Source organism: Triturus cristatus, chromosome 2_1 (genome assembly GCF_964204655.1).
Source record: "Triturus cristatus chromosome 2_1, aTriCri1.1, whole genome shotgun sequence".
Classification (NCBI taxonomy): Eukaryota; Metazoa; Chordata; class Amphibia; order Caudata; family Salamandridae; genus Triturus; species Triturus cristatus.
Window position 1 is genome coordinate 357,952,998 of NC_140581.1, and position 16,860 is coordinate 357,969,857.

Here is a 16,860-nt window from a genome sequence, read left to right on the forward strand (position 1 = left end):
ATACACCAATAGTCACATATACTAGTCTAAAACATATGTAGTTACTCATAAAGACACTATTAAGACAGTCATTCACTCACTAACACACCCATACACACATTCATCCACCCATACAGTCCTGCACACATGATGTCTTCGACACATACACACAGTGGGTCACTCATTCATGCATCTATGCACTACGTAATACCCCCCACTGAACCATACAGACACTCAGACACTCATACTGATACTCAAAAAACCAACTAATAACCTATATAGACACTCATGTAGCTACTCACCAACCCATGCAGCCACTTATACACAAAGTGAGAGACTGATACAGATATTTACATATTTAAACATTACTCACTAAGCCATGTATTCATTAAGATACACTTAATCAGCCAGTTATACAATCAATTTTTCAAAAACAAATCATCCATTTAGACACTTATATACCCATTTATTCTTCCATCGACCTTGAGATATACATATATAAAACATATTTAATTTACTGAAAAACACACATTAACTGGATGATGTCATGAGTGATGTCACGGACCATGTCAAAGGTGATGTAATATGTGATGTCATCAGCAGTGCATTGCGGACGCGCGATTTATAGTTATCTGAACTAACTATAACGGGGGAATTTCAATGGTTTTGTACGAGTGAAAAGTCCAGCTAACTATAACGCCCCTGAAACCTATGTTTTTTTCAGTGAATTTCTAAGGTTTTTTAAATGCCAATTCCTAACTATAACGTGCCTGAAACCTATGGTTTATTCAGTGAATATATATATATCTATCTATATATATATTTTCAAAAAGTTCCCCAGAGATGAGGCCGCACTCCTAGGCAGGTAAGCATCAGCACTTTTATTAAGAAAAACGGGTTGCTTCTCACCCCCTTTAAAGCCCCTGGCCTGACACATTTCAGGGAACCCTTCCCTTTCTTCAGAGGCAACACGCGAGCAACTTTGTCATGTGCTGCTACAATATCTTCTGCAAGCTTCCCTTTAACAGGCGACAGGTGTGCCACTCGGTTGATCCGGTTTTTTTCCTTTTGCCTGCTGGGATTTGTAGTCTATTGCACCAATTACATCCCTCCAGTGGGTTGGTAACTCGTGTTTCTTTTGGGGCCAATGTTAACTCTCCATTAAGCCCGGGTGGGACTCAATCCATTTGAATTTCGTTGCCTGCCACGCAGATCACGGAGATGCAGTTTCTCCGCGCAGACCCCAAACATTCCAGGGGCGGTGCGTCGCCTACACGGCCTGGAAGCGACGTGAATGTATTTTTTCAAAAAGTTCCCCAGAGATGAGGCTGCACTCCTAGGCAGGTAAGCGTCACCACTTTTATTAAGAAAAACGGGTTGCTTCTCACCCCCTTTAAAGGCCCCTGGCCTGATGTGTTTCAGGGAACCCTTCCCTTTCTTCAGAGGCCACACGCGAGCCACCTTGTCATGTGCTGCTACATGTAGCATGTAGCTACTCACCAACCCATGCAGCCACTTATACACAAAGTGAGAGACTGATACAGATATTTACATATTTAAACATTACTCACTAAGCCATGTATTCACTATGATACACTTAATCAGTCAGTTACACAATCAATTTTTCAAAAACAAATCATCCATTTAGACACTTATATACCCATTTATTCTTCCATCGACCTTGAGATACACATATATAAAACATATGTAATTTTCAGAAAAACACACATTCACTGGATGATGTCATGAGTGATGTCATCAGTGATGTCATGAGTGATGTCACTGACCATGTCATGAGTGATGTAATATGTGACGTCATCAGCAGTGCATTGCGGGCGTGCGAGTTATAGTTAGCTGAACTAACTATAACGGGGGAATTTCAATGGTTTTGTACAAGTGAAAAGTCCAGCTAACTATAACACCCCTGAAACCTATGGTTTTTTCAGTGAATTTCTGAGGTTTTTTAAATGCTAATTCCTAACTATAACGTGCCTGAAACCTATGGTTTTTTCTGTGAATTTCAAAGGTTTTTTAAATGCTAATTTCTAACTATGCCTACAGAGATAGGACATGTGAAGAAAGAAGAAAAAATGCACAGAAAGAAAAAAAAGAAGTGCAGAAAGAAGCAACAGAAGTCCTCAAAGACGAAGAAAAGTGCAGGAAGAAGGATAACGTGCAGAAAGAACAAAAAGAAGAGCAGAAAGAAGCCTTGTTGCAAAATCATCCTGTACCCTCAACTTTTTCAGATGGATACTGGTGGTAACTGAGTCTGACTAACCAGTCCTAGAGCCAGTGCTATGTTAAAAGACACTTAGAATACAGTGAAAACACCTACATACACTAGGGAACATTATCCGTTGGGGTCCCCCTGTGATTAGCATGACCTCCTCTGTAAGCCCCTAGTATATAATAAGGCAGGGGGATTAAAACTACCTCTTAAAACAGGCCACAGGGCGTTTTTGCACACGTTAACTCAGGCCCCGTCCCCTCCCTTCACCACTGTGTAAACACGCCCTGTGGCCATTTTTAGTTGGGAGATTAAGTTCATTTGAATCCTGAGGGTCCCTAGGGTCCAACTAGCCCACTAGGTACCTCCAGTAAGTGCCACAGAGCTGCGTTGCAGAGAGGTGTAAAAAGTGGCACGGCCTGGACCACCTCTCTGCAATGCAGCTCAGTGGCGCTTACTGGAAGCACTTGGTGGGCTAGTTAGCCCCCAGGGGCCCTCAGTATTGAAGGAAAATTATATCCCCAATTTAAAACGTGCCATAGTGCGTGTTTGCACACGTCACCTCAGGCCCCGTGCCCTCACCTCAGGCCTGCCTCTTCACCACTGTGTAAACGCGCCCTGTGGCTGTTCTAAGTTGAGATATTAAGTCCCCTTGAATCCTAAGGGTCCCTAGGGTCAAACTAGACCACTAGGTACCTCCAGTAAGCGCCACAGAGCTGCGTTGCAGAGAGGTGTAAAAAGGGGCTTGGCCTCAGAACACCTGTCTGCAGCGCAGCTCCCTGGTGCATACTGGAGATGCCTGTTGGGCTAGTTGGCCCTCAGGGACCCTCAGTATTGAAGAGGAATTAATTCCCCAACTTACAACTCGCCAGGGGGCGCGTTTGCAGAGTGCTGTAAGGAGGGGGCGTGGCCTCCGCCACGATGCCAGTCTTTTATTTATTTTAATTTTTTAAGAAGGGGGGCTGTGTGGTTCCCCTTCTTATTCTAATTTATTGGCCCTGATGACCCCATCCCCCAGGGCCTGTCTCCTAATTATATTTTTTTTACCCCAATCCCCAGGGCCGGCCACTGTTTTTTTATTATTTTTAAAAAATATATATTTATAGACACACCTAGGACATGCTGGACAAACCGTACGTACCTATCACCATGACGATTTGCGGGATATTCATTAAAAGGCGACTATGCATACAATGAATCCACGTGGAATGTATTTACACCACTAGTGAAGCTCTGACATGTCTGATGCCCTACCGTGCCTAATCCCGGTAGACACCCTTGTCATTTATTTATACAAATATGGGTAGCTATTGACGGGCACATTTAATTCACATGCACAGCAAGCCATTCAAAGGGGATTCGACAAAAATTCGACCAAAACTATGCAAGAAACCCCCCTCACGGTTAATAAAACACAAATGCACTGCCGGATGTGTAATACTTTTTATTTTACTCTCTGGAAAGGGGACGAACATCACTTGAGAGTCACAGCGCGCTCCTGGCAGAGCCCAATGCTGTGTTACACCCACCATTGCCTGCTGAGTGCCACACACCTCTGTGTTATATTCCACTTGCTAGTGCATATGCTATGACACTCTCTAGCCCATGTGCACTGTAACACCACCCCGTGAGCCACACTTGTCTTCGCACGGGTTATATTGCCCCATCTAACGTGCCTTCCTCGATGCCTATGTTATAACGCACGGTGCTATGCCATACATATTACAATCTGGGATCTATATCTTTGTCACAGTGCATATGCAACGTTACACTCCCCAGCACATATTTTATTTTACAACTTTAGAGACTAGTTAGGTTACACAACACTGCCCTGTGCATATTACACTCCAAGGCGCATATCGCATAGCACGCGCTAGTGCCTGTGCTATCTCGCGCTCTCCAATGAATCTGTCATTGCGCACAATGTATTGCATATTATATTTCACGCCCGGTTCATCTTATATCACACTTTTTGGTGCATAGTTTATACCATACACTATATCTAGTTTTCATTTTCAATCGTGCTCTCAGGACTATGTTCTATATAACACTGTTTTCACCTACCCTTTTCACGGGCATTACATTTTGCGATAGGGGGTGGAGGGTCAGGGGGTGTTTCTGCCAAGTGAGCCCAGAGTCACAGTCACAAACGTCCTCTTCTTCCTGAATAAAAGTGAGATTATGCTGCATACTTGTTCATATTTTAAGTAGTTCACACAGACACACGTTTTAAAAACAATAAAGTTCCTAATACCCGCCTTCTCTGAACAGTTAGCTTGCTGCCCCATCCCCCTCCTCCCTATCCTCTGTTGTGTGAATCCATGGACTAGCCTCCTCCCTCCTGCCATGCATGGTCTGATGTGCTGCCACTGCCCTCAATTTAGTATGATGTACCAGTCCACTCCTCCTGCCCTCCATTGCCCAATTCTATGCCCCATCATTGACCTCCTGCTTAAACTCTGTGCTTAGCTTGCTGCCCCTTTTCTCCTTCCCCCTGCCCTCCGATGTCTTTGTGTATGCCCCTGCTCCATCCTTTTTGCCCACCATGTTCCATGGACCTGCCACTCCTATCTACTCTGAGTATTCTGTTGAGCTGCCACTCCCCTCCCACCTGCCTAGCATTGTCAGATGACTGTAACCTGTCCCTGCCACCTCCACCCTGCCTGTCCACATGCCATGCCCCTATCCTCTTCCTCCTGTCCTACATGGTCCATTGTACTGCCACACCCTTCTGCCCTCCCTGGTCTGTTGTGCTGCAACTGCTCCTCCTGCCTGCCCCGTGCGGTCTGTTGTGAGGCCCCTTCCCCTGAACTTTGTCTGTGCACAGGTCCTGACCCTCCCTTCTATCCTCCATCGTCCTTTGTGCATGCCCCTGCACCCTCCTTCTTGCCCATCATAGCCATTGTGCTACCACTAACCCTCCCACTTGCCATGCATGGTCTTCTGTGCTGCCATGGCCCCTCCCACCTTCCCTGTGTGGTCAGTTAGCTGCCCCTGAACCCCTCCCACCTTCCCTCCATGGTCTGTGTGTATGCCATCACAGTCTCACTGTTGCTCTTCATGGTGTGTCTTGCTTCTAGTGCACATCCTGCCTGACCTCCATGGCTATCTTGCTGCTCCTGCCCTGCCCCCTTGCCCCCAGCCCTCTGTTTACATGTGCAGACCCCTACTCCCTCCCTTCTGGCTTGTCTGTTCCATTGTAATGCCCCTGATCCATCCCTCCTGCCCTTTATGGTCTGTTATGCTGCAGCTTTCTCTCCTGTCTGTCCATTATGGTCCTGCCTCTTGCCCCTCTGTTCTCTGTCGTCCATGTGCATGGTCCTGTCCCCTCCCTCTTGCTTTCTATGGATTGTTGTGCTGCACTCCCGTCCCGCATGCCCTGTGTGGTGTATCGTGCTGCTGCAAACCCTGATGCCTGCCCTGCAGGGTCAGTTTGGTGCACCTCTCCATGTCCCTCCTGTCCTCGGTTATCCAAGTCCATGTCCCTACCCCATTTCCTTCCATGATCTAATGTACCATACTTGCGAACATTTTGAACTTGGTAAGAGGGAGATTTTGAAAAAAAACTGGGGTATTGATTTTCCCCTTTGAGTTACATTGAAAAAGAGGAGATTGTAGACAGGAGACAGATAAAATAAAGCCCATTTGAGCTTAAAAACATTGGACGTTTCCTGGCTGAATCGGGTCCGTTGGCATGTATGGTTGTACTACCATTGCCTCTTCCTTCTGCCCACAATGGTCTATTACATTGCCACAGCCTCTCTTGCAAGTCCTGTATTGTTGGTTTGTTGCCCCTGCCCCCCTTTCCACTGCCCTCCATAGTCTGTTGTGCTGCCATGGCCCTTCCTGCCTGCTCAGTGTGGTTAAATTGTTGCCTTTGCACCCTCCTACCTGCCTTCAATTTTCAGAGTCCGTGCCCCTGGCCTCTGCCTCTCAACAGTATCCTAATGAACAACTAGATTGCTAACATTCTATATTTATTACAAAAGTGTGGAACGCCTGACGTCATCTTGATGTAATCAAAACTGTAATACCTAGAGCATTTCCTTTAGAAATTACATATATGAGAGGGTCTTATTGGCATCAAAATTATGGTTAGTGCTCTAAAAGACTAAAATAAGGACATATTTTCTGAGTTTTCAAATAGCGAGAAAGCACTTTTAAATTATTTGTTACCTTTATGTTTTTTTATCCAGTTGACCACTTGATTAAATGTTGCACTTAGGGGAGAGGATGTGGTGTTACTTCCAGAACTGCAGACTTTGCAACTGGGGAACCAGGTTGGAGTTTCTGCTTCAGCTCGACATTCTGTGATTCTGGTCAAATCACTTAGTCTCCCCATGTCTACAACCAAAATGAATTTGTTCTTGTGTGATGTAACCAATGCTCATGTAAAGCACTCCAATACCTGACAAGTCTGCACTATATAACACTGCAAAAACTAAAATAATAAGTGTTTTGCACACTTCTGTCATTGGGCTATATTTGGGCTACATCTGGGTGATTTTGGGCTACATTTGGGCTCTTTTGTCTGCGGTGGCCATCTTGGGAGATTTATTTGTTATGAAGTTTCCTCATTTCCTCATGTACTGCAGTCTCCTCAGTAGGAAATGCTTTCAGTTTTTTACTTTGATTCCATCATGAAGGTATTCAGATATGTCACACATTTGCCATAAATTCTGAATGTTAGCACTCTAGTTGCTCATTAGATCACTTTAGTAAAACTACTGTTCACCATGGAAGTCTGCTCCTGGTATTAAAAGTGCATGTTTCAGTCTGCATGTCAGAATTTTTTCATGAAATAGAAGAGGATTTGAGAAGTCACTCAAAATGTGCCCTCATTTTCTTTCTTCAGCATTAATCATAATTTCTATGGCAAAATGAACCCCCTCATTGTGTTCCTTTTTAAATTAAATGTTTTAAGTGTTACCAGTTTATTCCAATCAAGATGGCTTCAGGTGTGCCATACTTTTCTCATAATGAAGACAGTAAGCGCTCTAGTTGTTTTTAAGAACACTCTGGGACATTCTGTCATTGGGCTATACTTGGGCTACATCTGGGTGATATTTGGGCTACATTTGGGCTCTTTTGTCTCTGGTGGCCATCTTTACAGACTTATTTGTTATGAAGTTTCCTAATTTCCTCATTTACTGCAGTCTCCTCAGTAGGAAATACTTTCAGTTTTTTACTTTGATTCCAAAGGCATTCAGATGTGTCACACATTTGCCATAAATTCAGAATGTTAGCACTCTTTTTGCTCATTAGATCACTGTAGTATAGCTACTGCTCACCAGGGAAAAGTGCTGCTGGTATTGAAAGTGCATGTGTTTCAGTCTGCATGTCAGAATTTTTTAATGAAATAGAAGAGGATTTGAGAAGTCACTCAAAATGTGCCCTAATTTTTCTTTCTGCAGCACTAATCATACTTTTTATGGAAAAATGAACCCCCTCATTTTGTTCCTTTTTAAATTAAATGTTTTAAGAGTTACCACTTTAATCCAAGCAAGATGGCTTCAGGTGTGCCATACGTTTATCATAAGTAGGACTGTTAGCGCTCTAGTTGTTCTTTGGAACACTCTGGGAAGCTGCAGTAGAACACAAAGGAATCAACTGACAGTCTCTGCCCTTGTTGGATGTACATGTTTTACTGAGAATGTCAGACTTCATTCTCACATGACTGAGAAAGATAATGTGAATTTACAGAAAATAAGCTCTCAGTTTAGCTTATAGATCACCTTCCGAACCTCTGTGGGAAAAGCATGAGAAAATATTTTTCTCTCAATCATGATATCCCAGCAGAAGGCTTTTTCACATGGTGAAATCACCTTAGAACATACCACAATTCCTAAAATGAGTATGGTACCATCAACAAATGATTTATAATGTAACTAAAGTCTTAAAACCTTCTATTAACTGCAATGCTTTTTAATGAGGTGCTATCATGTATATTGGTCCCAAGATGGCTGCCAACACTTCTTGGATGAAGTGCTGACAGCCAATCAGATCTCAGGATGAGATGTGTGGTTAGGCTCCGCCCACATATATATATGATTTTCTCAGGAACTACTGAACAGATTGACACCAGACCTGCAAAAGGCACATCCCTGACCTGAGGACTACCTCTCTGCCAAATTTCAAGTAATTCTGTTCAGCCGTTCGGGCTGTAGCTTGGACTAAAGGTCCCTATGGAAAATTGCATGGGGAAAACGCGTTTTGGGACCCCCCTTTTTTCTCAGCCCCCGCTTGACGAATCCCCCCCGAGACTTTCAGGGTAGGAGCGGAGCGGAGCGCCCCACCTATTTTGAAAATTCGGCGAGGAGTCGTCAACCGGCGCCAAAGTTATTCCAAATAGAATGTTGCGGATTTCCTATGGAAACACGGTCCTAACTATAACTATCTACTGGCGACCGCCAGTAGATAATATATATATATATTACCTACTGGCGGTCGCCAGTAGGTAGTTATAGTTAGGACCACGTTTCCATAGGAAATCCGCAACATTCTATTTTGAATAACTTTGGCGCCGGTCGACGAATCCTCGCGAATTTTTCAAAATAGGTGGGGCGCTACGCTCCGCTCCTACCCTGAAAGTCTCGGGGGGATTCGTCAAGCGGGGGCTGAGATAAAAGGGGGGTCCCAAAACGCGTTTTTCCCGTGCATTTTTCCATAGGACCTTTAGACAGGGCTACAGCCCGAACGGCTGAACAGAATTACTAGAAATTTGGCAGAGAGGTAGTCCTCAGGTCAAGGAAGTGCCTTTTGTAGGTTTGGTGTAAATCTGTTCAGTAGATTCTGAGAAAATAGCCTTTAAATCAATATATATATCTGAGCCAGCTTATGGTGCGCTTACGGTACGCTTACCGTACGCGTACGGTGGCGTGCGCGAGCGCGATTCTGATTGGCTCTTAGATCTTAGTAAACATTCGAATCGGCCGAAACCAGGAAGCGGCGGCCGCCATTTTCTCTCTCGCACTGAGAGTGATTTTTAAAATATAAAGCCCAAAAACATGTAAAGGGGCTGTTTAGACAGCTCCCACACACATAGCCATGTTGAGGGAGTCCCCAAAGATCCCCCAAGGCCAAAAACGGATTTTTTATTTTTTCGGTAATTTCGCCGATTACGCTTACCGTACGCGTACGGTAAAAGATTTAAAAAAAAAAAAAAAGGGCACCATTTGTGCATGGCTTATAAAATATACGAAAAATTTAAATATTACCTTTCAAAACGAAGTGCATCATATGTCCTCCATGTGCGCACGGTGCGCGAAGCGCATCGTGCGTACATGGCCCATCTAGCCCATCTAGCGTAACGTGGGCACGCGGTGCACGTAGCGCACCGCGTGCCCACTGTGCGTGCACGGCACTAACTGCGTAAAGTGGGCGCGCGGTGCGCGAAGCGCACCGCGTGCTCACTGTGCGCGCACGGTGCTCGAAGCGCACCGTGCGCGCACGGAACGAACTGCGTTAAGTGGGCGCGCACGCCACGAATGGCGTAAAGTAACTTAGCATTTAAAAAAACGTACAAATTCACTGAAAAAACCATAGGTTTCACACACGTTATAGTTAGGAATTAGCATTTAAAAAACCTTGCAAATTCACTGAAAAAACCATAGGTTTCACACATGTTATAGTTAGCGGAAATTTTACTGATAAAAAACCAATGAAATTCCCCCGTTATAGTTAGTGCAGGCAACTATAACTCACGCGACCGCAATCTTCTGCTGATGACATATGTGTCTTTATGAGAAAAAAAATATTTGTAATATATGTATAGCTAAAAATGTATGGAAGAAGACATGGGCAAATAAGTGTCTAAATACAGTATTAGCATCAGCAGAGGATTGCGGTTGCGTGAGTTATAGTTGCCTGCACTAACTATAACGGGGGAATTTCATTGGTTTTTTATCAGTAAAATTTCCGCTAACTATAACATGTGTGAAACCTATGGTTTTTTCAGTGAATTTGCAAGGTTTTTTAAATGCTAATTCCTAACTATAACGTGTGTGAAACCTATGGTTTTTTCAGTGAATTATATATATATATATATACACACATTGTATTTTTTATTTTTATTTTATTGCAAACATTACATCCAGTTGCTCTACTGGGATAAATGATTCAAACATGGTCCAACACATGGTCCAACCCATACCCCCCCCCTACCCAAACTGTGGCCACATTTGGGTAGGAGCAGAGTCATGAGTTTGCTTCAGCCTCATCCGCCTAAACCGTAGTGTTTCCACCACTTATTCCAAACTCTCTCATATTTATGAGAACATTCCCTTGGGAACAATGTATTCGGATGGACCAGACGGGTGCCCCATCCACCGCTCTCCAAGGGACCAGGTCTAACAAACCGGTTTCCAAAGGATACAGTGGTGCTGGCATATAACAAAGAAAAGTATGGACTCGAAAACCATTGCGGAGTGTCAACCTATGTGAGGGTCCTGCCTCGGACTTTTCAACCACACCTAGTAGTGCATAGCTCGTGTCACAAAATATGAGACAGATTGTAAAAAGTCAGTACCACTTTTTGTGACCTATCTCATACTACATCAGGCCCACAATCCCAATTTAGACGATAACAGATGTGCATTTATGATTCACCAATGCGGTCAAGAAATTAGATACATTTTAAATGTTCACTCCTGATTCATTTCAGATTGGTGGAGATCCAGTAATCGTACTATCAATTACATTTATCTCACCCACATGCCAAATCCTGGTCTCCTATCAAATTTGATTTTTTTCCCTTTGAAAGACATGGCGATGATGAGTATATCTGTGCAAAGGTTAACTTTACATCTCTCTGATCGTTAAATGCAATTAGTAATAAAATGCTACCTGTACCAATGCTGTGTTTTTATATAACTTATTATATTTTTTCTTTAATTTTCCTTCCATAGATAACAACCCAAAAATTCAAGATTTTCATAGTTCCATTAACAATGTGTTCTCAAACCCGGACAATATTATAATTCCACAAACGTGCAGATACAAATTTCAACACGGAATCAAGGTAGCCAAGTTTGGTAAGCGTTCTGAATATTTTCACACAGTAATACAGCCTTCCAGTTTTTAGAATAGAGAGCATGCAAGTACAATTTAATATTTTTTGAGAAGGATATCTAGAACATGGCTTTTCTATTTGTAAATTGAAATATCTGGAAATAGGTCTACATTCAAACGTTGTTAACTGCCTTTACTATAGTTTTAGAACTTTAAGGGTTAACCATTTAGTGTTTCCTCAATTTCACTCTACAGTAAATTCCAACATAGAAGATCAGTTTAAAATGGCGCAGTGTTGTACCTGGAAAGACGTCGAGTCCCATGTTGATCTCTAGATTAATAACGAGAGTTCTGGCAGTGATGCTGAAGATCTGTTTAGGAGCAAAATTCAGCCCATCTGTAACCTGGAAATTAAATCCTCCAGACATTGCGCCTGAAACAAAAGCGACAGAATACATGTGGGTATTAGATGCCAAGCATCAATCACATTCCTTGGAAATATTCAACAGCTATGTCATGGTATTGATGCCACTGTAACCATATGCAGAATACGGCCATTATTTCAGCAGTATCCAACCTTTTTGAGTCGGAGGTCAGACATACACTTTTTGGGGAACAGCCCACCAAACAAGCCATATTTGAGGACACACAGGAACTGACAACGGAATGGATCAGAAAGACCTTACAAGTTCTTTATGATCTAAAAATAAACAATGTAAAACTAACAATATAGCCTTAGAGCACGGCATAGCAGGCTCTACTGGCCATTAAAGGCCCGCTCCAGCGTTAAAGGGCCGAGCAGGAAGGCGAGGGCCTTTAACAAGGGAGCTGGCCTTTAATGACTGGTAGAGCAGTTCCGGTAGGCTCTAAGGCTATTAGAACATACTGCCCCTAGAGGGCAGTATGTTCTAATTTGCAAAACAATGGCCTCACGGAACCTGAGCGGGTTAAAACCCCCTAGACTAAATTAGGCCTTTGTTAAACATTGTAATGTTGATACTCCGGGCTTCTACCAGCCTTTAGAAGCCCGGAGCACTCCATTGTTTTCCATGAAGTGCTCAACACTCGAATGTTCTAATAAAGTTTAAAGAATCAATGAAAAAGCAATGGCTGAACTAAAGTACACACAAATTCTAACTCACAATATCCAGAAACAGGGAAGTGGAATTTAGCAATAGAGAGTAATCCATGAAAAAACTCAGAGCATAATTGCTGTTAAGGTGACTGAGGTGGTGCTAGATCTATACAGATAATGCATGTAACATGACTGTCTTAGGTTTCCATTTTGTGTAACGTAGCTCAGAGTGTTAATGCTTTAATTTCAGAGACCCTTATGTAACCTTCGGGTGAAAAGATGCAATCCATGTAAAAAGGTTGTAATCTGAAAGGCAAAAGATTGAATCCTTGCAAATTTTAACTCCGACTTTCATTACTGCTAGGGTTCGGTGTGTAGACGTCATTTTCTTTTTGGTTTATTTGGTGACACTTAATAGGAGATCTTGCAAAATGCCTACAGGCCGGTTGTGGCAGAAGCCACAAGAGTTTGAGAAATAAACGAAATCACGGGTTATATGCATATGTTTCATTCTGCTCCTTTACTACGGGTACACATTTCATAATTTCATGCTAAAATATAGTTTGATGTTTGTAGTCAATTGAACATTTAGAGCCCGCTGTTTAGAGATATACGTATCTGCATGAATGTACTTCTAAATTTTTCCCAGTTCCCAAACATTTCCAATATTACACCTGGAAAGCTGTGCAGGTTTCCAGGCATTCATATTCCACAGGCTATTACCAGGATGTGGAAATCTACATAGCATAGCTTGAACCAGGTGGGAATGGAATTCACTTTCTTAATGTTTATCTCTTATAGGAATATATTTTTACTGTTTGAAAAGCACTTCAACACCCACACCAAATCTGGGGAAAGGTGGGGGAGATTAGTTTCCCTTCCCACTCTAGAAGGAGAGTAACTCCAGTTCTTGTCTCGAGTAAATTTCTAACCATATGCGGGTTAGGAAAGAGTCAAATATGCTTTTTAGAATGCCCATCAAAGCAAAACATTGGGGGTGTTCCCAAATAATAAGTCTAACAACACACTGTAATGCCCAAATTTCATCATTTCCATGGGTTTACTTTTGTGGAGATTGCTGCAGTCTTGGCGGAGAAATCTACAGTAGTAAATCAATTTAAACCTCCAAGGAATATTTTTGTGGATTTTAGGCAGGAGTAAATGGAAGTATTTTAAACCGTAAACATACATTAAAAAAAAAAAATGTATGAACCAGGACGAGAGAAGGCACCGGAAGTAGCGGAATCCCTCAGAGTAAAAAGCTACGAAAACGCGATCCGGGCGCCCATGACACGGGGTAGATTGAGAACCGCAATTTTCATTACATGAGGAACCGAGACGTGTTCTGGTTTTTATCAAATAAAAAAGTGATACTCAAACTGAAATCACTCTTAAGCCATCGAGACATGTTCTGGTTTACTCATACCTAAGTGTTGCTTTTATAAATATTTGGGAGCAGTGAGACTGGACAATCATTGAATATTAAAAAGTCTACTTATTTTCATCAAAACCTATAAAGGCAAATTCTTGAAGCACCATCTTTCTACTCCGTTTGATCTAGAGAAGCATTGACTTGAGTGCGGTTGCACCAGTGTTATTAATGATTGAAATGAGACCCATTTACCAAGGACAAAATAGTTGTGTCCTGAAGAAGGTGGTCCTATTGTGACTGTGCCACCAAAACGCGTCGACGCCTAGTGTTTCTGTGTTAAATTCGGCAAAGTCTAGACAGGGAATCTATGCCCATGCTTTGTGCTGTCTATATTGTTTCCAAATTAACATCTGTAAGACAAATTTGACTGTCTTGATGAACTCTCCTTTTTAGACATATGAATAATTTCATTGAGAACTTATTGTGTTTTTAAAGTTTTAAAAAAAATTGTCTTTGTGGATTTAAAATCTATGCATTTCGATGTTCATCAAAAAATGTTTTTTTAACATTTATTTAGTTCATATATAAGTGCCTTAAACATCCTGTGTGGAGTGATAACTGTGTGGAGTATGAATGTGGTCGCATACCTAGTGTGAATCGTTTGATGTAGGTTTTCCCAAAGGGAACATTTATTTTGAACCTCTAACATACATTTACAATCAAACATTCCTTTGAGAATTGGTCCTCTTTTATCAAATGCAAAAAATGCGCAATTTGAACTGTGGGCTTTATATAAATGGATATTGGTTTAACTCTAGACAGAAACAGATACACCTGACTATGTCCAGAGCACATGTAGACCTACTTATAATCTTATAAGTGTACATAGCAAGAAAGATTTTCAAACTCTTAAAATCCACTTTAGCTACTTGCAGGTTCTGAAGAAACACACTGGGAGTTTCTTTGGATTGACCTGTTGGAGGCTGGCATTGTACTGCAGTGTGTGGCGAGTTTATACATTTTTGCTAGAGCTGATTTTGGTTATCAATCCGAACCTGGTGTACGCTGTGCTCCGGTAAAGTAAAGGCTTAACTTAGAGGCAATGAAGTACTACAACCAGTAATAAGGTGAAAACACAACTTGAGAAGACTCCCACACCAATTTAGAAAAATAGAGTACGTTTTACTAAAAGAAACGAGACCAAAATTACAAAGATATAATTAGTAGAACCATAGATATGCAATTCTGAAGATTTCAGTAAAAATAGTGCCAAAAAGTGCAAAGGACCAACTGTGGTGATCCCAGACCAGGACAAAGGGACACATGTATAAAGCCTTTTTGAGTTTACAAACGGGCTGATTCGCAGAATCGGACCACTTGCGAAAGCAAAAAAGTATTTTCACACGTATCAAACCCAAATTCCGATTTAGTAACCTGTTACCGAATCACAATTTGGGTTTGCAAATCGGTATTAGGAAGGGCGTGTTTAGGGAGTCCCTTCCTAATACCGAATAGCATCAGTATGTATGAATGTTTTGCGACCAAAATGCGGAAGCAAAACATTTGTATTTTACCATCTACTTCAAGTAGGCGGTAACCCATTCGCAAATGGGAAGAAGTCCCCAAGGAACCCCTTCCACTTTGTGAATGTTTGTAAAAGCATTTTTGAGAGCCTGCTCTTAAAAAGTTCAAGGAAAACTTTTCATATTTTTTTTTGTAAAGCATCCAGTTTTCCTTCAAGGAAAAAGGGATGCTTTACAAAAAAAAAAGATTGCTTTATTTCAAAGCAATCAGCAGGCCACCAAAACTGTGATTGTTGCGATTCCGAATGGGTTGCAAATTGCACCCTACCTCATTTATATTTATGAGGTAGGCTATTTGCGACCCACTGGGAATCGAAGAAAGTGTTCAAAACACTTTCATATATGCTGTTTTGCGATTACTAATTGCGATTTGCAAGGATTTGCAATTAGGGGATCGCAAAACGTTTTCTTCATATATCTGGCCCAAAGTCACAAGTTTGGACTGACCACGATGGAGTACAACCCAGCAACATGGGATCCGCTTTGGCCTGCTGAACAAAAGTACCTTAAATCCTGGTTGCGGGGCGCTGCAAGGTCCCATGTCAAGGATGCATGGCGCAGCCGAGGCGATGCAAGGTGCAGGTTGAAGATGCATCACGCACCGGCTGGATCCAAAGAGGCTGCGGGGCTTGCAATGCATCATCATTGAGTCTGCCATCGATGACAGGCTTGCGATGTGAGGACCTGTGTCGTGGATGTGTCCCGCTTGGGTTCTGATGGGGCTGCGAAGGGGATGCTAAATTCTTGTGCTGGGAGAATCCTCACAGCAGAGGAGTTGCATCAGTTCTGCTCATTGCTGTGCAGCAGGGGTGATGTGTCGGTTCAGTTGGATCCACAGAAGGGTTGGCAGAGCAACTTCAGATCCATTTCCAAGGGTCCAGGACTGGGGTGCACCACTTGGTATGGGTAGGACTCACACTAGCAGAGTCCAGGTGCAAGGTACAAGAGACTAGCACTTGGAATCACTCTAGTGGTCCTGGGTATGGGTGGCAGGTCCAGTCCTTCTCACCCAGGTAGGAGGGCAGCAGAGCAGCACAGCAGTGCAGCGGATTAGCAGTCCTTTGAGCAGCACAGCAGTCCTTCTTCCTGGCAGTTGTATACAGGTCCAGAAATGTACTTAAGAGCTGGGGGTCAAAGGTCCAATTTTTATACCTGGTGCCGACTTTGGAAAGGAAGCTTCCAGATGTTTCCACCCCAGAGGGGGTCAGGCATCTCCTTTCTCGCTGTCCTGACCCCAGCTTATCTGGTGGTCACAAAAGACCAGTGTCAAAGCCTTCGTGAGAGTGCTTAGGCAGAGCCTTTGTGATGTGCAAGTGTGGTAGGTGACAGCTCCTCCCCCTCGGCAACTCAATGTGGCCCATCCTGCCAACACCTATCTTCTCTTTGTCTCACTGTCGGAGTAATGCACAAAGACCAACTCCCAGCTACACTTAGTTGTGTGTCACAGGATCAGGCTGCATGCACCAAATAATTAGGACAAGAAGATGTCAACTTTCTAAAAATGGCACTTTCAGAATTGTGACTAATTTAAAGTTGTCACTTATTTAATGAAATGAGGTAACCCAATGTTATTCTATGAGAAACGTAGGCCTTGCAATAGTGAAATACTAAGTTA

General features: G+C 42.7%; 1 protein-coding gene across 1 annotated transcript in view; it reads right to left on the reverse strand.

Annotated features, from left to right (window-relative positions):
• The window catches only part of LOC146864194 (chondroitin sulfate proteoglycan 4-like), a 432,950-nt gene that overhangs the window by 128,248 nt on the left and 287,842 nt on the right, over positions 1 to 16,860 (reverse strand). The window contains exon 7 of the mRNA XM_085631285.1: positions 11,517 to 11,648. Coding sequence (XP_085487411.1) covers positions 11,517 to 11,648 — 132 coding nt within the window. The remainder of the gene's footprint in view (positions 1 to 11,516; positions 11,649 to 16,860) is intronic.